Here is a 21,933-nt window from a genome sequence, read left to right on the forward strand (position 1 = left end):
ACTCAATCATTAACTCCAACTGAACCCCCTGCAGCCTCCCACCCCACTGCCCTCCCCCCTAGTCCTGGTTTCTGCCTTCTGATACCTGGATGTCCACAGAGACTTTCCACTCTGCCAAGTGAGTCTCCCCAAGTGCTGCCCACCTCTGCATACCCCTGCTCCAAATCTTTAACCACTCCTCATTGTTTTCAAGAACAAATTTCTTCACTTTTGCAATAAATACCTCACAGTTCTGACTTGCAGCTACACTCCACCGTCACCTTCCATAAATCTCCTAGCACAGCCCTGGGCTCCTACCCGGCTCATCTAGTTCTTGTCATCTATTTCCGGTTTGCCTGCCTTTATCTCTCTGCTGTATCCTCCTCATCTCTCCATTTAATGAGGTATAAATCACCATCTCCACTGTGTATGGGTGGGTAGGTATAAAAGAGAGGAGGTGAACAAGTGTAAATGCATGCTGGCAATGACTGCTGGACTCAGAGTCAGGGCTCAGCAGAGAAAGGAGAGGAAGGTCACATTTATACAACAAACACTTCTCTAAGGGGACAGCCTCTTAACAGCTCTGACCAACTGTCCTTATGCAGAAAGGCTAGCCTAGCATCTCTAGACCTTTTACATTTTTTTTTGTCTTTTTTGCCATTTCTTGGGCCATTCCCGCAGCATATGGAGATTCCCAGGTTAGGGTGGAATCAGAGCTGTAGCCACTGGCCTACGCCACAGCCACAAAAACGCTGGATCCAAGCCACGTCTGCAACCTACACCACAGCTCACGGAAACACCGGATCCTTAACCCACGAGCAAGGTCAGGAATCAAACCCGCAACCTCACGGTTCCTAGTCGGATTCGCTAACCACTGAGCCACGATGGGAACTCCTAGACCCTCTACATTTTCAAGAGAGGTCAGAAGTATGTACTTATTTGAAATCTACAATTTAATTTTCTTTTTTTAATTTATTTTTTTGTTTTTTTGGGCCATGCCCACGGCATGCAGAACTTCCTAGGCCAGGGATTAAACTCAAGCCACAGCAGCGACAACGCCAGAGTCCTTAACTGCTAGGCCACCAGGGAACTCCTGATAAAATATTAGCCACTAATTCAAATGTAAAATATAATACAGGTCAACAAATTGTGAGCCATCAAAGTATCTTTGAAAGCTAGATGTGGCCCAAAGGCTGCCAGTTTCCACCTCTGTTCCTCAACAGCCCCTTTATCATGAAGCATCTTTCCTCACACTCTCTCCCCTGCACTGGGTCCCCAGAACACTCCTGCTAATGTTAATCACGCCCCTTCCAGGTTTTAGACATTCACATTAGGTATCACTTTAGACATTCAGTTTAGCTTCCTCATTTCTCTGCATGCTTTCCTGTGAAACCACTTGCACTATTAATGTATTTCTTATCCCTCAAAACTTTTTACATTTTATTTCTTTGCAACTGGAGAATAAATTCCTGAAGGACAGGAGGCGTACACCGTCACTTCCTCTAGTCCTCACACTACCTTCCAAAGTGTATGCACAAACAGGCACTTATTTAAGGGTGTAAGATCTATCTTTGCAGTTTCAAAAGTAGAACCACTTTTTAAAAGGAAATATCAGCTCTGTTTCTTTGACAGCAGTCTCGAACAATCTGTCATCTTATTCAGCCATATATATATGTGTAGGAGTGAGCTGTCTTCCATAGAGCCTTCTATAACATGCAAACTCCTATAACAAGCAACTTGCAGTCTTATATTCATGTAAAACAGGGTGACAGAATAGCCTAGTGTTGAAGAGCCCAGGCTATAGAGAGACTCTAACACTTGCTGTCCATGTGACCTTGGGCGAGTCATAAAACCTCCCTGACTTTTTGTTTCTCAATGTTTAAAAGGGGAATAATAATAGTATCTACTCCAGAGGACAGCTGTGCAAATTCAATGAGTACATATAAAGTACTTAGAAAAGTGCCTAGTGCACAGTAGATAACAGATGTCAGTCATTATTACCCAAGGTTAGATAATAAAACTTACTTGCAACAAAAAAATAAAATCTTCTATTAAATTGCATAATGTTTTAAAAAACACAGATTATTTAAGAAAAACTAGAAGTAGGAGCTCCTGTCATGGCGAAGCGGAAATGAATCTGACTAGGAACCATGAGGTTGTGGGTTCGATCCCTGGCCTTGCTCAGTGGGTTAAGGATCTGGCGTTGCCGTGAGCTGTGGTGTAGGTTGCAGATGTGGCTGAGATCTGACGTTGCTGTGGCTGTGGCGTAGGCCAGCAGATGTAGTTCCAATTGGACCCCTAGCCTCAGAACCTCCATGGGCTGTGGGTATGGCCCTAAAAAGCAAAAAAAAAAAAAAAAAAAAAAGAAAGAAAAGAAAGAAAGAAAGAAAAATTAGAAGTAAAACAAATAGTAATATTTTTAGGCTTATACTCCAGCCCCTAGTGGCACTCCAAACACCAAAACTGAATCCAGAGATAAGATGTTTCTATACCACTGATCTTAGAATGAGTTTATCTCATTGTAATAAAAATATCTGTACATCCACATGCAGGTAGCTTCAGAACCTCACTGTTAATGGCACAGAATAGACCTTCAGAAATAACTGTTAGAATAAATTGCCCCATTTATTACAATTTTAGTAACAAAGATCTTTCTAAGTGTAGAATTGTCTTTGCTAAATTGTACAGATAAAGATGTCTCTGTGTGTCCTCCAACTTGAGCCACTGTAATATACAGTGATTTTCCAGGAAGTTACTGTGCTGCTTTGCTGTTCTTTATATGACATGACCTAATTCATTTCAAAATGGAAGGAAACAGTATATTATGGTACCTGCATCAATTAATTGATTAGCTGAACAGGATGAACCTCATGGAGGTTCAGACATAAAGAACTGTATTTTTCTCATGCCCTGACCTCAGCTGCACAATGCCAAATCTCCCTTCCTAGCTGGAGCAGAGTCCTGAAAAATATCTGGAATAGATCCCAGAATTTTCAAATCATTTTCAGCTATTAAAAACCCACCCAGTTTGAACTGCCAATCAAATACCCAAAGCAGGACCTTCCCCAGGGCATCTCCTGGCTCCAGGTCCTGAGATTTGGGGAGGGGTCCTCACAATGCCTGATCTGGGAGTGCCAGCCCATCTAAGTCTCTTTCTGTCTGCTGCCAGCCTCCTCCAATTTTCTTTTTGCTTGCTCAAGTGGGTGTAGGGCACAGCAATAAGTATATGCCTACATTATTTCTTACTTCTTGCCAAGACAAGACATTTTTTGCAAGCAACAGCCCCTATCTTTGGGAGGGCTCCTCATTCATTCCTTCTCTCAAGCCCACGCACAGGAACAGTGCTGGGAATCGTGAGTGGTAAGTTCTTGGGCTGGTTCTTGGCCCTTCCTTCACAAGACATAAAGCCTCCAGCTGAAGCGACAGAAAAAGGAATGATGGAGGTAAAACTAACTGCCCATGGTTATATCTTTCTTTGTTCCTGTTAACTTCACACAAGACTGAATGACCTTGACAGGGAATGCCAAGGACAGAGATGATACATAAAATATTTAAGAGGCAGGGGTACCAAGTGATCAGAAGTGGTGTGGTCTCAGGGCTAGAACAGGGTGCCATAGCCCCTTGCTGGGCCCTCCAGTTGCTGGAAGGATCACCGGAGCTCAGAGATGCTGGCAGAGTTGCTCAGGTGGTAGGGTCCTAGTCTTTTTACTAACAACAGTAAGTATTTTAGTATTTTCGTATATCAGTATTTGCAGCTGTCTTGGTGCAAATTAGCTGAACATCATTTTTGCTTGTGGGAGCTCCTCAGAGTGTCCTAAAGTGAGACATGGGATGTTCCAAGGTCTGCCCTCTGCCAGCCACTCCCCATGACCATCCCATAGCCTCCTGCCTGAACTACTTTCTGCTTGTTCTCTTGGCCCTGGAAAACTCATGCATCTTTGCAAGGCCACAACAGAGAGTGCAGCAGGCTATTCCAAGTCTCTCCCTGGTGCCAATGTCCTCCAACTCTCTTTTTTCCTGGTCAGAGAGGTGAAGGGCACAGCAATATCAGAAGACATGTCTCGCAGTACCAGTTCCAATCTTTCACAGGGGTTCTCGCAGAGCTCTCTTCACTCTCGTGACAGAGGCCAGGGATGAAGAAGGGGAAGCACTTCCAGGACAGGGAGAAAAGCCACCCTATTCCAGATGACTGCGGAGCTGAAGATGCCCCCACCATGGGGTTACTGTGGGGACGAGAGGGGTAACCCCTGGAGTGGAAGATGGGATGGGAGCTGAATTGGTTGTCTCTTTATAAACCCTGAGAGAAGGATCCAGCCCATACTAAAGCTGCCTTGTTGGTGGCTTTCCTTTTGCAAGATGTGAATTTAAAAGCTGCTCCTGAGGATTTCAGGCAACAGCACCAATTCGGGGCCACAGAAAAAAATCCTCTTCAATACTCTGTTATAGATATTTAAGGAGGTACCCAAAATAATTAAATATTATATTTTGTTCAAGGAAAATGAACATCGAATACACAATAAAAAATAACTGAGGAAGCATATTTCTACTGGTGATTATTTGGAGATGCTGATTAATCCATTGTGCACATATTTATGTTTAATTAGAAACTGGGAAGTTATTCTAAAACACACTCTATTAGCATTACAGCATCATATTCATGTGGTACAAATAGTGTGAGAAGATCTTCTTGGTAAGTTATTTTTTAGCTACCCTGTTTCATCCAAAGCATATATTTTTACTCAGATGTTATAAGAAACTGAGTCTGAGTCTAAGTTGATTTGCTATAATTGGAATAGGCTTATTGCAGTCATTTTACCCCTTTAAATTATGATACCAAGCATTCAAACATCTGTTAAACCATAGCATCTGTTTCATATTTGGGATGCATCCCTACAAATTAAAAGACTGTTCTTTTTAATGAGCTCTGATTTAATGGGGAATCCTTTTTTTTAATGACTGTTATGCCAAAGAAAGAAAATGAGAAGAAAAATTCATCTCTCTAGCACCCTCCACAGCAAAGCACCTCTAAAGCGTATATATTTCTAATACAAAACTATTTAATAAATATATATTCATAGTGAAGTTAGTTTTATAATTTAGTGTTATTTAATATTTAAAAGACCCTATGTATATGGCTGTATGTGTACACACGCACACACACAATACATGAGGAAACGCAGACAGGGCCATATATTCACATTATTTAAGAAAATAATCACTTATTTCAAATAGATTTTCTTGACAATCTATACTGTCCTAAAGATACTAGATAAGTTCATGACCTCATGGTCTCTCTGTTTACTGGGACATGTTTACAGCTCTACTCTAAAGGCACACTCATTGCCAGGTCTTTACCATTTTAGTTCTGTCTGGAAGAGCACCCTGCCACTGACTCACCCAGGTCTTTTTAAAACTATTCCCTGTGGTATTCAAAAGTTTTCTAGTCATTCAGAGCCCTCCATTTGAGTCTGAATTTGTCTTATACAAGAAGCATGTCAACTTCACAGCAAACAAAAATGGGTTAGTTTGTTCCACTATTTGCATGCTTTTTTACTGTTTCAGGCCTTCGTATTTTTATATTTCTCATTTGGATCCAGCTGGACTTCAAAAGCTTAATTTAAAGATATTTACAACTTTTAAATTTTATGATACAAGCTACCATAAAATTTAGAAAATTACAAGTTGCCCCATTAAGTTCAATAATTCAAAGAATTGGGAGTTCCCATCGTGGCTCAGCAGTTAATGAACCCAACTAGCATCCAAGAGGATGCAGGTTAGATCCCTGGCCTCACTCAGTGGGTTAAGGATCTGGTATTGCCATGAGCTGTGTGTAGGGTTGCTGTGGCCGTGGCGTAGGCTGGAGGGTATAGCTCCAATTGGACTCCTAGCCTGGCAATCTCCATATGCTGCAGGTGCAACCCTAAAAAGACAAAAAGACAAATAATAATAATAATAATAATAATAATTCAAAGCATTTATAAAAGAACCATATTGCTCCCCCCACCAAAAAGAAAAAAAAAAAAAACTCAGAAGGAAACGCATTGAAAGGAAGCCAGAAAAAAGGCAAAGAAAGTTTCATATAGAGATTTTTTTGGTCCCATTTTGTACCTCTTGATTTGTCTCACCAAAAGAGAAAACTGCTACTCTAGAGTTCTGGTGCTAAGAGACATTTTCTCCCACATACTCCCTTAGGGCAGAGAGGTCCCAGCTTGGCAGAGAAGGCCCTGCTCCCGCCCACTCCAGCAACAACCACTCCCAGCATCTTCCTCCCCACCCATCCCCCAGGGGAGGGCTCTGCCCTCCACAGGCTTTACAAAAGCATATTTTTATTTTGCCACAGGAACAGTAGCATTTTATACCCATGTCACCTCAAATGTACAACTGATAGATGCTACAAAACCACTCTAGAACACCTCATTTGAGTTCCTCACTGAAAAAAACAAGAACAAAAACCCAAAGTTAAAACATCAACCACCTGGTTTAAGAGTAGTGCTTTCCAGGGATTTTTATAGATGATAGAAAAGAATCAGATAAGAGGAAAATGTCCTAGGCCATTCATTCTCCTGGGTTTAGGATCCACTTACCTAACCAACCTGAGAGAGACAAAAACTGCCCTTATTTTAAAATACCATCTCTGAAAGACTTCACAGTTTCCCTGGGTAACCTTTCCCAATGCTTAATGACTTTTGCAAAATGCCACTTTCCTTAAATTACAGGTTAACCCTCTCACTGTTGAAAATAAGATACAACACACTTTATGGTCACAGGTCAGATGGTACAGTTATGGGAACACTGCTATGAGTAACTTTTTTGTAGCTTCCAGATCTTCCAGTCAGTGTATTCGTAAGACACTTGCCTCTGCCAGCTGAAAGAGTGCAGACTTTCCACAGCGTTTTACAGGTTCAGCACCACCCAACTGTGAAGTGTTTGAAGAAATCTGTATTGAAAACAATTCGCACAAAGAATATTAATCGTGATAATCAGAATTTTTGCTCCCCATCCACATTCAGAAACTTTATTTATGAGGACATCACTGCTCCCACTACCAAATAACCTTAAATCGTCATGCACGGGATTACATTTTCAAAATCAATTTTAGTAAATAACATAAAAAATAACAACAAAAACTAAGCGTGGCTTGGGCAGCTGTTTGATGACAAGAGTATTATTATCTTGAGTATGCTAGGCTTTAAATTTAACTCTATAACCTTAGATCAAGTTTGCATTTCCATATAACTACCAACTTACCCACTGGCCAAATATAAGAGATTTTGTGTTATTTTGTATTTACCAAAAAGCAATTAGTTATTATATAGTTTTTAAACATATATTTGGGATCACTGTGAAAAAGACAGTGAGTATCAAGTCAGTCAACAAATATGTTTTTGAGAATCCAATATAAATGTGCTAGGCAATATGACAGGAGCTATGAGTTTTATATAAAACACTGGCACTGGCTCTGAAAGTATATTCTAAAGTACACACAAAGACTGACAGTCAGGAACACAAATCTCAGTAAGTTGTATGGTTAAGACCTTTGTGATAGCACATCAACATGGCTACAACATGACTGCATGACTGCATGCTATCCTGCAAGTTTGGTTAAATAGCAGCCAGGCCCTGGTAACAATGTCCTTTCTCATTTTTTATACAAAAACTTCATTTCCAATTTCTAGCTTAACTCAGTAAAGAGCTGAGAGGGACACACATTCTGAAGGATCTTTACAAAGTATTCTTCTCCTGGAGAAATTCTGTCATCATTAGAGCTATGGTCTGAGTTTTCTATATTCTTCATGAGTCTGAATTCTTCCTCAGTTAAGACAAGGGTATTTCTCAGCTCAGTTTAGGAAGCAATGCTGCCTTGTGACTACATCCTTACAGGTGACCCCAAGTCCCACAGGGAATTCTGCGGAGCTGTCAGCACCAGGAGACACTGGGTACTCATTGCTAAAGAAAATTCTCTCTAGAACACCTGCTGAATAAGAGGCCTTTGTAGACACAAATATTTAATAAGCTATCTGGGCCACTTAAAAGGGATTAGTTTAAGAATTAAGGAATTTTCTTCCTAGGTACTATCATTTTTAAGCATCCTTTCTTATTCATCTCAATCACTTACTTTTTTTTTTTTTTTTTTTTAGAAGATCAACATAGGGGCTAAATCTCTTGGAAGATTTTCTATAGCTGAATTTTCTGATATACGCCTCTTCTACTTTTTCTAGACAAGGTGAATTCAACTACTAACCTTATCACTTGACTAAGAGAAGCAAACATACTTAATATAATCAGTGACTTTGAGTGACTTGAGGGAAAGAAGTAATGAAGATAAATGCCACTCCCATAAACCAAGGTTGTATAATAGAAGGACATGGCTTTTGTGTCAGACAAACACGCCTTCACTACTTTCTGCTGTGCGGACCTAAGGAAATAATTAAGACCTCATCTTCACTTTCAAAACAGAAACAATAGTACCTGCCCTCATCCTATTGTTGTGAAGATTAGATGTTACATTAGTAAGGAGTCTGGCACAGTGCTCAGCCCTCATTATGCTCTCAATAAATAGTACAAATATTAGTAATGAGGGTTTATCATTATTAATACTAATAAACGTAAACTCCTTTAGTACAATTCCAAACATTAGCTACACACTGAAATTGGAACAGAATTAAAAATGGCAACGTCAGAGGATAATTATTAAATTTAATAATCTGTAGACTATTAAATGTGTCACATAATCATATGATACCCTCAAAAGAACAACAAGCAGGGCGGTGCTGCACTACAGAGCTGGGCACTGTGTTCTAGCTCTTCCACGGGCTCCCTCTGCTGTCGCTTTTGTTGCTGTAGGTTTATGCTCCCTGATGCTGTGTGTGTGTTCACTACCTTGCAGCCTATGCTGAATGGCACACCAGAGCCTCAGTGAAGAACTCCTGACCGCCTGGATGCACCTGCCAGCTGAGTTAACTGTGCAGCTGTCTGAGTGGAGGTTTGAGCATGGTTTCTTGCCTTGCAAAAGAAACCACTACCAAATGTTTAGCAAGAACTATTTCCCTTATCACTTATGGGAGGATTTTTACCTATCTATAGGTACAAGGCAGTATTTTAAATGCTCAAGGTTGCTGGAAGACTGTTTTCCAAAGAAGTCTGTTGGGGGTGGGTCAAGGTATTTTAGCAGTCCAACATTTCCAGAACCACCTAACAATAAAATTTTCATGGAATGACTTAGCGGTAAGATACACTTTCTGAAAATGTCTTTTGCCTTTGATTTGGGAGAAGGGGACACTGAACATACATTACCATCTACGGCTCAAGCCTTCTCTTGACCTCTTTGCAGCAGTAGGTATGGCTGCCCTTGCTTTTTGAGAATTTCTCTGGATTTTCAACACTGCAGAGTCCTTGTTTTCCTCCTACCTCTCAGGCCACTCCTTATGGTCTTTGTTGGCTCTGCTTTTTACAGTGAGCCCTTAAATGTTTTTCCTCAGACTACTGTCTTAGGGACCTCTTTCATTTTTACACTTTACCTCTCAGTAATCTCATTTATTCTGATGGCTCCTATTATAAGCATAGCTTGTATAATGTGGATTTGTTATACCATTGTTCATTTCCCCGGTTTTTCTTCTTTTCTATTTAAGTGACAAACACATCCTTTTAGGTAAGAACAATATAGCTAATCAACGCTTTTTCAATGATTGGTCAGCTACTGGAGGAAGGTGCGTGTTAGGTTACACTCCTGGGTAGGGGCACCAGTGGCCATACCACATAGTATGTTCCTGACTCTGCTTTTTATTTCCCTCAAATTGGATGGTGCCTGCCAATCTGGTGGCCCCGCTGTAGCCTCTCCTTTAGCTATTATGTAATGTCCTGACAAACAGGATGGGTGTTAAAAGGACATGACACATAGCAAAAGTGCCAAGAAAAATGGTCACCCTGGATGCTAAACTGCTAATTTAATAGCTGCCTGAGGTAGGGAAGTACACCAAGGAAAGAGGTAGTAAGGAACAAAAGCAAATTAGCTAGAAGCCTTCTGTAATTATGAGGAGTATCATAAACACTGTAGTCTGGGAGGAAATGACCAATAATTGTAGAATGAATAAATGAATCAAAGAACAAATGAACAATATGAGATGACTGGTCTTTTTTACCTTAAAAGAAATATTAACACTTCCAATAAAATATGTAAGACTTTCATACCGATGAGCTATATAGTGTGAGTATATGGAGCCGGTGTCAAGTGTAATATTCCATAACATACTGAGCATTCCATCATGAAAATGAATGCTTTAAATCTGCACCTATTGCTTATATCCAGTTGTGACAATACCTTGGTGGGATTATGGCTGTATTTATACTGGCAACATAAATACTTTCTAAGCAAAGTTTTAGCATTCAAATCTATTTGTCTACATTGTCCAGATTAGCTCCCTGTCTTCAAAATAAGTATGTAATTTTTCAATGCAAAGATATCCCCTCGGTGTAAGAGTTGGCCACACAACAGAGAAGAGGGTATGTGGACCAGTCAGAGCTTGTTAAATAATGGAAGACAACAGCTCCCTTCTAGCATTACGTTTGGTCATTAGTCTTCAGTAAACCAGATCTAAACAGTGACGGATGTGTCACTCTACCTGTAAACAACAAAAAATGCAGATAGGAAACTCATTTTGACGAACTTAATGGATCAGAGCCTGGAAACAGAGTGATGACTCTTCAGATGGGCCAAGCTGAATCTAGGTGAATTATGAGCATCAATATGGAAGGGGAGATAGGCTGAAATGCAGGGAAAACAGGTTCTGCACTCTTTATTTCCTTCTAGATCTTATAAAGCAGATACATCTTTCTCCCTTTCAATGTAAACATCTATGAGGAACCTATAAAAAAGGTGTTCTTTATTTCATGTGGTTTACTTCAATGGGTTTTAAAATTATCAGATTTCATTAATAAGGAAAGATATTCTTCTCAGCTTGCAAGACAGAGACTTGGGACTAGATGTTGGAAAAAAAAAAACAACAAAAAAAACAACTTAAATGCCCAGGGCTTACTGCTGTTTAAAGTGTGTTTCTGGGATAATTGTATTACATGATAAATGACCAATAGCTAATCTCTTACTAGAGTTATGAAGATCTGCAAATGAAATTAACACGAATGGCCTCTAAGAATTTTGCAAGCCTGATCTTAAAATATTACAAAGCTAGACATGTTTAAAGAGTAAATTGTTTCCTAAATTATATAAACACCTACTTTTCTCTAAGTGTACTATAATAGGACTAAGAATTTCTCTGAAAAGGGATGGTGGTATAAAGTGGCCCACTTGGTAAATTTCTATTATCTGCCCATCCCTGGTAAATTTCTATTATCTGCCTCTTTCCCTGTGAGGTCCCAAAGATACTAGGAAACACCTTAACAATGCTGATTTAATAACTTGTAAAAATTGCAAACTGTTGAGCAGTGATCTCAAACTGTAGTTCCCTAATAGAAAATTTGTTGGAAGTACAAATTCTCAGGCCCCACTCCAGACTTGGTCATAAATAAGAAACTCTGGGGGTGGGGTTCAGCAATTGTGTTTGAATCAGCCTCTGAGGTGACTGATGTATTTTAAAGTTTGAGAACCTCTGCTTTAGACTAGTTAGAACAAGAATTTCAAAAGCCTGTGTTTTCTCAAAGGTGATGGATATTTTATAAAATAATTATAAGAGCTTTAGGGATATGAGCACAGTAATTATAAACTATTCTATTTCTACTGCAATATATATGCTCATAGCAGATTTAATTTTATTAGCTCATCTAGTTAGCTATTGTTTTGCTTTGAATAAACCAGCCCAGTACTGGGCTGACAATACAGTTAGAGCGTTAATATGAGAGAGATTGGACCTTAGGGATCTCTTGGGTCAGCGGAGAAAAGTGATTAGAGGTCATACATACACCCTTGGAGAACCGAGTACTATACTTCTCTTGTATAATCACATTTAACATTGAAAATTAAACAACCAAGTATATAATAATTTAATTTGCTTAGGAACTGAAATCAACCTATGCAAACATAACTAGGAAAAATAGTATATGGTATTGAAAGAGGGAATTGCTTTTGACTGTAGAGTAAAACATTTTGTTTTGGCTTTTCCATCATTAACATCATTCCATCTGTTTGTTAATGAATGATGCCTTGAAACAGCTCTGAACAAGTTTTCAAATTGATTTTTCCAAAGCTTCCTCAAATCTTATATTTGTTCCACGGTCAAAAACCAAAAACCCTCAGGAGATAAGTGCCACTGAGTAGTGGAGAGATATCTGGAAACGTCTCCCCATCCAACTCCCAAAGAAGAGGAGGTTCTTCTCAAGGAAAAAAAAAACTTTTTCATGCTTAGAGGAGTGAGTGTGCCGAGCAGCAAGGACAAATTAAAGAGAGGCACAGGACTGAACTCTACAGAATCACAGGACAGTGGCTATTACAACACCAAAGTGATTCCTCAGAGCTGCCTGGGGCTTCGGGGGTTCTTAATAAATCTGATGATGATGGTGCTTAAGTAACAACCACACTCTGAATGGCAATAGCTATTAGAAAGGCATCCACTGAGATACCCCATACAAACACTTTTAATTAAGTTGAGATCCCTTGGTAAATAATGCATAAGTAAATATCAGGTGTGTCAAAGACAAGCCACCACCTTTCTAACATTCATGCTACAGAGTGTAGAACTTAATCAAACAGAATAGATGGCAAATAAATTCTGAGTTGAAGGAAGTATTTCTTAAAAGTTGGATGGGTTTGGCTCAGGTACTGACATTAAAAATAAATTTATAGCCATCATGCCAAAATTCTTTTTTAACCTTTGAAAAAATTATTAGTATCAAGTAAATGGATGTCAATGACTGGATCAAAGCAAGGAAATATTAAACAAAACCATTCCCCAGACAGTGAAAATAACAGCCTGTTTATCATAATGAAAAATTATGATAAAATCTTAATTTATTCAGATTCATCAAGCAAATTGTTCTTCATGAAATGATACCATTATATGGTATTTTTGTTATCAGTCTTAGAGAACAGCCCTCAACAACTAAAGCAAATAGTGTGGCAGAGAAACCTAACAGATAAGTAGGCCAACTGGTGGGATCAAGTCACAGTGGTTGACACAACTGTCCTAAGAAGCAGCAGCATTTTTTTCTTTTTTTACTGTAAGATCTAAAAGTAATTTTTTCTCATTTTTAAAGAAAGATGCTGGATTTTCTCCTGCCAGAAGGATATCATTTTACATTTCATTTATGCATCACTCTTTATGCAAATGAATCAAAGTCATTCAATACATCAATATTAAAGAGAATGGTCCTGCTTGTCATCTTCTCTCAACTCTATAAAAAATTGCTTAGTTTATGATATGCATTTTTGGTTGAAATTAATAAAAAGGAAAATGGGGAAAGACCTAAAGCAGATGGCATTCTATTTTTGCAAATGGGATATATTTTATTATTTGTCATATATATTGCTTGTAAGAAATAAGCATACAGTTGAGGCCACCAGGGCTTTTGTGTCAAAATCAACATATCAGATTTACCTCCTCATCATACCAATAAAATGCTCTCTAGTTGTGTGCTCTCTCTCTGGGTGACAAACCAAAGAAATCTGAGATCCTGCAAGAGCTGTCCTGTCCTAAGCCTGGGATTAAATGTTAATAAAAATCCTAGCTGCAGCTACATCACATCCAAAGCTAAGCACTGATGATCTGACAGGTCATATTCACCCCTGCATTCACGGTAAGAGTTACTTATCTACTACAGCATCTAATTTCACTACTGGAAAAAATGTAATAAATTGGAATCCTATGGCCTTCAAGTTGACAATTTTTCCAAGCTTCTAAAATAAGTTAAAAACAAGGCAAGGCGTTCCCTTGAGGCACAGTTGGTTAAAGATCTGGCATTGTCACTGCAGTGGCTCAGGTTACTACCGTGGTGTAAATCTGATCCCTGGCTCGGGAACTTCTACATGTTGCAGGTGTGGCCAAAAGAATCAAAAAAACAAGGCAAAATGAAAAAAATGAATTATTAGAAAGTATCACGAATGAACTCTTTAATGAATGCTTATGAAATGGGTACAAAATCTGTAGCTGATCTGTGATTATAGCAAAGGTAGCAAAAAGCAATTAAGAAGTCTGCCGTGTGTATTAAGTCAGCAATGGCAAGATGCAGGCCTTAAAGTTCACTATGTGAACTTATAAAATTCCACTCCAATATTTCCGGAGCTCAATAAGTTTTCTGAACCCAATGTGCACTTAAAAAAAAAAATGGCAGCCATACCTCTGCAAACTGAAACAAGGCTGATGCTTGACACTGTTTTGAAGGAGCATCAGGATGGGATGTACTTGAAGATATCTGAAAGGATACAAGTAACTTTTAATGCACAAGGACATTTTACCATAACAAACTAATAGATTCTACCATATATTTCCACCGTAGACACTGATAAAGATTAAGACATGAGTCATCACCCTCAATCCCTTTTAGAAAAACAGTATCAATGATAAATGAAGACAAAGGCCAAGTTTCTAAAAACAGATGTGAGAAGAACAAAAAAGACTGAGTTTGGCTCATTTGCTCTATCAGGAAACCAGAAATATACCAAATAGCAGCTGAGAAGACCTGTTGAGATAAATTTCCTTACTTCAGTGCATTTTTAGAAATATTACTAAAAGCTAGAAGTTGCAAATAAAGCCAGTCTTCTCTTCTCTACATCACTCCTCCCAAGCTGTTGTTCTCTGCTTAGACGCAAGTTGTGAAATAGTGCTGGAGAAGCAAACAATGTGGGTCAGGATACCTGGGATTGAATCTGAGCTCTGCTACTCACCAGCTACATATCTGAGCTAATCTCACTGAGACTTATTTTTCCCAACTGTAAATTGATGATGATGAAGATGATAATCCCCATTCTACAGGATTATGGTGAGAAGAAAATAAGCCATAGAATACACTGCCTGGCATGGCAGCAACCTCAATAAACTGTTTACTGAATATGATTAGCATTTCTTTCTTTTATAACACCATGCTTCTTCCCATCTAACACACACACACATACATGCCCCTCAGGTTTGTGACACTGGAAAGAGGATTCTGTTACCCCATTCTTGGTTCAACTAGGAGATTTTGTTCCTATTTGGTGATTATGGTAGGCTCATTAAAAGTTTGCTCTGAGGGCCACGGGGAAATACTTCTTCAAAAATGTTCTGAGAACAAGGTCAGTTATTAATTTTGGTTTCAGAGTGAACAAAGCTTCTATCCAGCTACAAAATAAGGTGGAAATGAGTCATAAGAGCAGAAAGCATAGGCATTATCAATTCAGCCTATTCCCGGTCCCACAGAAGTCTTTTTCTTCTACTGTGCTCACCAACTCCATCAAAGGATACCCACTAAGCAACACATGAAGTTTGATCATAACTATTCAATTACAGAAATCACCTTTTCATCTTAAATTGGTTAGAAAAACAATGGATCCAGTTGGTAATTCAGTATCAAAGTCATTTTTAGGAATAAGAAAGAATCAACAAGAGAGACTAATGGAATTACTGATTGTAGTTACCGCTGAAGGCATTGGGAAATTTACAATTCCTTGTATCTTTTGATTTAGACAAATAACCTTTTTTTTTGTCTTTTGTATTTTTAGGGCCACACCCGCAACATACGGAGGTTCCCAGGCCAGGGGTCTAAATGGAGCTGTTGCTGTCAGCCTACGCCAGAGCCATAGCAATGCCAGATCCAAGCTACGTCTGTGACCTACACCACTGCTCACAGCAACACCAGATCCTTAACCCACTGAGCAAGGCCAGGGATCGAACCTACAACCTCATGGTTCCTAGTCAAATTCGTTTCTGCTGCACCACGATGGGAACTCCAAAATAAGCATTTTTAAAATAAATATCATAAAAAGACAAAAGTCTCCCAGATCCTATTTGACAAACTAGATACATACGAAGTGTCACAAATGGCTAAGATCAAACCGAGTATTTTGAAGACATTTGAGGGTAAAATTGTAGAACTTTTCTTGGTCAAACCATAAAACCTATCCTTTCAAAAGACCACCAAGTGCAAGTTGTGCCAGACTGCAGATATGAATCCACAAGGATGTTCCCAAAATTCTGAGAATTCTAAGTGGTAGGTCTTAACTTCAGACATCACTTTTTATTCCTACCAACTCTCCATAAAAGTTAAAGAAAACAGTTTATGAAAGGAAGAAATGTCTAACTTTTGTAATATATTTCTTCAAGGATTAAATCAGACACATAACAAAACAGCATCAGGGGTATCAACCATATAAATTTTTGAAAAGCATCTCACAACTTTCTAAACAGGAGGATGTTTCTACAAATTAAGTGGGATAAAGGAGATACTGACAAGAATAGGGAGCTCTTGAAGAAACATTAGGTTAGGGTCAGGTATCTTCTGGGGATCGTTGATTTGCTAAAGTACCCCCAAAATGCACATATGTCAATACACCCAAAATTTAATTTGAAATTTGAGAGATTTCACTAGATCTTTAGGGGATTGGGGACCACTGGTGAAGTATCTCCACTTTCAAAGTTGCGAACAGTATTATTTAATATGTCTATGCTGTTGAAAAGGGAATGTACATTGAATCCTCTAATAAATTCTTGATGAGACAATATACAAAACAATTGGAATTCATGACACATCTCACAGAGAACAGAAAGTGACAGATAAGGGGTATGTGAACAAATATATTATTACATTCTGGTGATATCAGCAAGGAATTTAGGTACATTATAAACAGTGTCATACAAGCAATGACCTAACATGCCAGTATGAAAAGTAACCCTGCCAAAGGAATGTTGAGAACAACCAGGAAAGGACACTAGAGGGGGAAAAAAGCCTGAAACTAAAAATATGCTCTCCTTGTACAAAACTATAATGTAATGGGCAAACATTAGGAAGAATGACAGTGTGGAAGAAGGTCTATTGAAAGGCAATTCAAATGATCAGGGGAAGACCAAGTGCTTTCAAGTTTAGTAAAAATGAATCAATGATGGCTCCATATTGCGTTCTAGGGTAAATGTAGATACTTTGGGAAGCAGTTTTAACCTTTAAACTTGATGTCAAAGATAATGTGCTTTCTACGTCATCTCTGACTACGTTAGAAACACACGGAGCTAAACAGGTTTGACAAAAGACTTAAGACTAAAAACTGCATGCTAATGTTTAGATTAAAAGTTGTACTTAAATAAAAAGGAACACCCAGCCAATAATCATGAGTTGATTCTGTCTTCTGATTTCATACCTGGTAAATTAACACCTGGAAAATGATGAAGTTCTAACAAGAATTCAATTATATTCTTAACCTTACTATTTCATGAATAAAAACTTGTGATTAGGTTTAGGTGCAATAATATTTAGTATGAATTAATAACAGGCTTCTATAAACATAAATATATTAAGAACTCTAAAGAGTTCCAAAATTAACTTTTCCAAAATTTGGCTCTATTTTCTCATTTATGGTTACTTGAGCTAAGTACACAGAGTTCTTTGTTGCTTTAAGTTACTGTCATCAGCCCAAATTTAAGCTCATGTTACAATTTCCTCATTTAGTATAAACTGTAATATATTACCTCAGCAAACTGAAATAATGGTGACTTCTGACGCAATTCAGATGATTCTGAAACATCAGGCCTACAAGTGCCAGAAGATATCTGAAATAAAAAAAGATGGTATGAGGCATTCCAGAAATAACTTCTGGAAAATAACAGAAGACAAGCCACCTGAAACATTCTTATTTGAGGAAGGAATGGTTTTCACACCCCCAAACTTGAGGCAAGATTGTGACAGAAAGGTAGTTATATTCTGCAAAGTTTTATACAATGTTTTTATTTCATTCAACTGCTAAATAATGCCATAAATAGCAGGAAATAGGACAATGCATTTCAGAAAAATTACTATTAAAGAGAAATTTCTACAATGATGCCCATTTGATCTCTTGGCCTTCTGAAACCAAATCCAAAGAGTATCTACTTCTTCCACGTTCTGTTTCCACAGTATTTCCTATCACCTGACAATATGTGAAAACACAAGTGAGTTGTGATCATTAGAAACCTTTTGGGAAAACAAAACTAAGACCACATTTTTTGTTTTCCCAGCGTTTCCATGTATTTATCCAGAAGCCCAAATCTAAAAGTTAGTATAATTTTGCTAAGAAAAGAGAAATGAATTTTATAATATATTCCTATATGTTATTTACTCTGTTGAATAAACACTTAACAATCTACCATCTTCATTTGTCATTTTCATTATTAACAGTAGTTCCAGAAACACCACTGATTTTTTAAAAAAATTCTTGCAGTTAATGAAGTACTTGTTCTCAGGATATACATTTCCTTTTTATCTCACTGTTAAAATTGGCCCATTCTTGTATTTGGGTGAAATAATCACTGAGGCAGTAGCCTGTTAGTCAAAAGTCATAGGAGTCACAGAACGTTAGAGAGGGAAAGGATTCCAGTATCCCTCTGACCTAAACCTTTTTACAGATAAATGACACCCGCCCTCCTCAACATTCAATAATCCCCTCATTCTTTACCATTATGGCCCTTAGCACTGACCACCACAAGACATAAATACGCGTTTACGGTCCATCTGCTCCCAGGGATTTTGTTTAATGAAGAATTTCATTAAATTTAACGTTAAATTGCTTGGGCACAATGTACGTACTCCAGTATTTGTGGAATTAACTAAATTAAAGTTGACAACACGTCTTCTAAATACCAAATCAGTGTGTTCCCTTCCTGCTTTCCTGAATATCAAGGTTAGAGAGTCTTAGGAATATCTTTCACTTCAGGGAAAAAATAAAAATTAAAAATACTTTTTCAAAAAATAACATGTTTCTGACAATAAAATAATCCCAGATCACTGTTGAAAATATGAAAAAAAAATATACAGAAGGAAAATCATTTACAATCTTATCTCCCAAAGATAAGCACTGTTAACATTCCATGTATATTCTTTCAGTTGTGTATATAGGCAATTTTTTCCACAGAAATGGGATGTTGTATTACAGTTACAAAAATGTTCTTTTTTAATAATACATTGACTTTCCTGTGTTGCTAAGTCTTTTCCAATGTAATTTTAATAGCTGCATGTGATTACATTAGATGGTTGAATCTATGGGAAGAGCTGACAGTCATCCAGGTTATATTCTTAAAAGATGTTTCTCACTGAACCTCTTCATTAGACATTGAAGATGTGTTTCTCTAACAGTGTCACAGGCCATTGGGCAGGAGCAAGCATTTAAAATTTTAATTGTCACCTTTGGATTTGAAAGAGTAATGGCTACCTTTGTTCGATGATAAGCTCCATAGAAAAGGTGTAGAAGCTTTAATTAATTTGCCACCTGTAGTTTAGCTGCCAAAGCCTAACTCCTTTACTGTTACTTGACTATTTGACAAGCTGAATGCAAAAAAAAAAAAAAAAACCCAGTAGTTTTTATTTGCTTTCTAAGAATTTGAAGCCAAGGAGGCACAAAATGCACTAAAAAAAGGCCAGCAAATCCCAAAATTACTAGACACAAAATACTCCTTAACTGGAAGGAATTCTTGAACAAACTACATTTTTGTAATTTCTGAACAATAAAATAAAGTTAATTCTGTCCTGGCTTATAAAGAAATACTGTGTGTTTAGCGCTGCTGGGTATTCTGGTAAATAATTAAAATTAATTTAATTTTTTTTTTTTTCTTTTTAGGGCTGCACTCGCAGCATATGGAAGTTCCCAGGCTAGGGCTCTAATCAAAGCTGTAGCTGCTGGCCTACACCACAGTCACAGCAACGTGGGATCTGAGCCACATCTGCAACCTACACCATAGCTCAAGGCAACCCCAGATCCCCAGCCCACTGAGCGAGGCCAGGAATTGAACCTGCATCCTCACAGATGCTAGTTGGATTTGTTTCTGCTGCACCACAATGGAAATTCCCAAAATTTAATTTTAAATTAACCTAGAACTAAATGAAAATTATGAAATGACTTTATAAAACTTTAATAATGTAGGCCACATACATAACTTCTATCTAAGGAGATATTTAGCATTAAGGATATTATCATTTAGGGTAAATGATATTATACATTATATAGGGTAAATTTATATGTTATATAAAGCCTATATAACATATAATACATTTTGGGGGGGGACATGCCTGAGGTATGTGGAAGTTCCTGGACCAGGGATCAAGCCACAGCAGTGACCCACGCCACAGTGGTGACGACACTGGATCCATAATGGCGAGGCCACCAGGGAACTCCTATAATACATATTTTTATTTCTGACCCCATGATGCATGAGAGTTACCATTTATAAGATCTCTTTGGCTTAATTTGAGTTCAAATTAGCCAGAAGGAGAAAAGTCAACTTTCTTTTAAGTGCCATTATTGATAATTTGGCCATAATTACACATCCAGTCATAAAGGTTTAACGTTAAACGGGACCTCTGCAAATCATGAGGGATGGTCTTAAATAAACGTTTCTATTTATATGGAGAATTCAGATATAAGTAATTATCAAGACATCTATAACCCTACAGGCTACGTCAGTTGTGCTATGCAATATAGGAAGTCTGTGCATGCGTGTTTGTGTTCCCCATGCATCTGAGGCATTGTAGATGCACAATGAATATCTGTGGACTGACCTGACACTCTGCGTCTATGAATTCTTCATAGAATCTCAATGACCTGGTCAGGAATCACACAGTAAAGGGTGTCCAATGGTTAAAACGGCAATAACATAAACATTGAGGCAATGCATTTTACTGTAGTAGTCAATGTCTTCTTTCAAAAATCTTACTCTTACTCTAAAGCACTGTGGATTTAGCCTCTATCTTCAGTGAAGTATGAAGGAAACCACCCAAAATTAGAAGTCAGATAAAGTGGCTTACTACTAAGCTATACGGTTACCTGACTCTCTAGTCCACCGAAGAAGAGAAGCACAAATCAGAAGGGGCCAAGGATGTGGGAAAGAAAAAGGAAGAGAGCTACAGAAGAAACAGTGCCAACAGCCAAAAGACAAGAGGAAGAGGACAGAGAAACTGTTGATACAAATGTCATATAAAGCACTGTAGTCTGTTTAAAACAATAACCAAAGTACTGGGTGTAAGGTTTAATGATGTATTGTACAACATGGGGAATATAGCCAATATTTTGTAATAACTGTAAATGGAAAGTAACCTTTCAAAATAGTATAAACAATTTTGAGGGGTTCCCTCATGGCTCAGTGAATTAAGGATCCAGTATTGGCACTGCTGTGGCTTGGGTTACTGCTATGGCACAGGTTTGATCCCTGGACCCTGGAACTTTTGCATACCATGGCTCTGACCAAAAAAAAGAGAGAGAGAGAGAGAATAAAAAATGCACAAAAAAATTTTTAAATCTCAGTTATTTAGTAAGGTGGATAATCTCAAAAGACAAAAAAATTTTTAAAAAGTAGAGCAAAGAGTCCTAAAGTTTCTCCTGAATATAGAAATTAATATTTGTAACTATGATTCTAAGTTTTCAAGATAAGGATAATTATAAAATATGCCCTTTATTAAAAGGCAGAAATATGTGTGATACATGCTAGAAATATTTCCATCTAAAATTTTAAAATGGTAGTTCCTGTTTGTGGCTCAGCGGTAAGGAACCCAACTAGTATCCATGAGGATATGGGTTCAATCCCTGGCCTCGCTCAGTGGATTAAGGATCCTGCATTGCCGTGAGTAGTGGTGTAGGTTGCAGATGTGACTCAGATCTGGCACTGCTGTGGGTGTAGCTTAGGCTGGCAGCTGCAGCTCCAATTTGACCCTGAGCCTGGGAACTTTCATATGCTGTGATGTAGCCCTAAAAAGCAAAAAAGAAAAAGAAAAAAAACCTCAAAGACATGGAAAATGTACTGAGGTAGAATTCATTCTAGAGTGTTTGATAAAGAAGGCATCCAGTGCAAGTGTGTATAT

General features: G+C 38.1%; 1 protein-coding gene across 1 annotated transcript in view; it reads right to left on the bottom strand.

Moving 5' to 3' along the window:
- Positions 1-21,933, bottom strand: part of BBX (BBX high mobility group box domain containing) — a 145,655-nt gene that overhangs the window by 44,195 nt on the left and 79,527 nt on the right. Inside the window, exons 6-8 of the mRNA XM_047793060.1 lie at positions 17,580-17,660; positions 14,263-14,337; positions 6,836-6,916 (exon numbers count right to left, since the gene is read on the bottom strand). Coding sequence (XP_047649016.1) covers positions 6,836-6,916; positions 14,263-14,337; positions 17,580-17,660 — 237 coding nt within the window. The remainder of the gene's footprint in view (positions 1-6,835; positions 6,917-14,262; positions 14,338-17,579; positions 17,661-21,933) is intronic.

This window comes from Phacochoerus africanus, chromosome 1 (genome assembly GCF_016906955.1).
Source record: "Phacochoerus africanus isolate WHEZ1 chromosome 1, ROS_Pafr_v1, whole genome shotgun sequence".
NCBI lineage: Eukaryota > Metazoa > Chordata > Mammalia > Artiodactyla > Suidae > Phacochoerus > Phacochoerus africanus.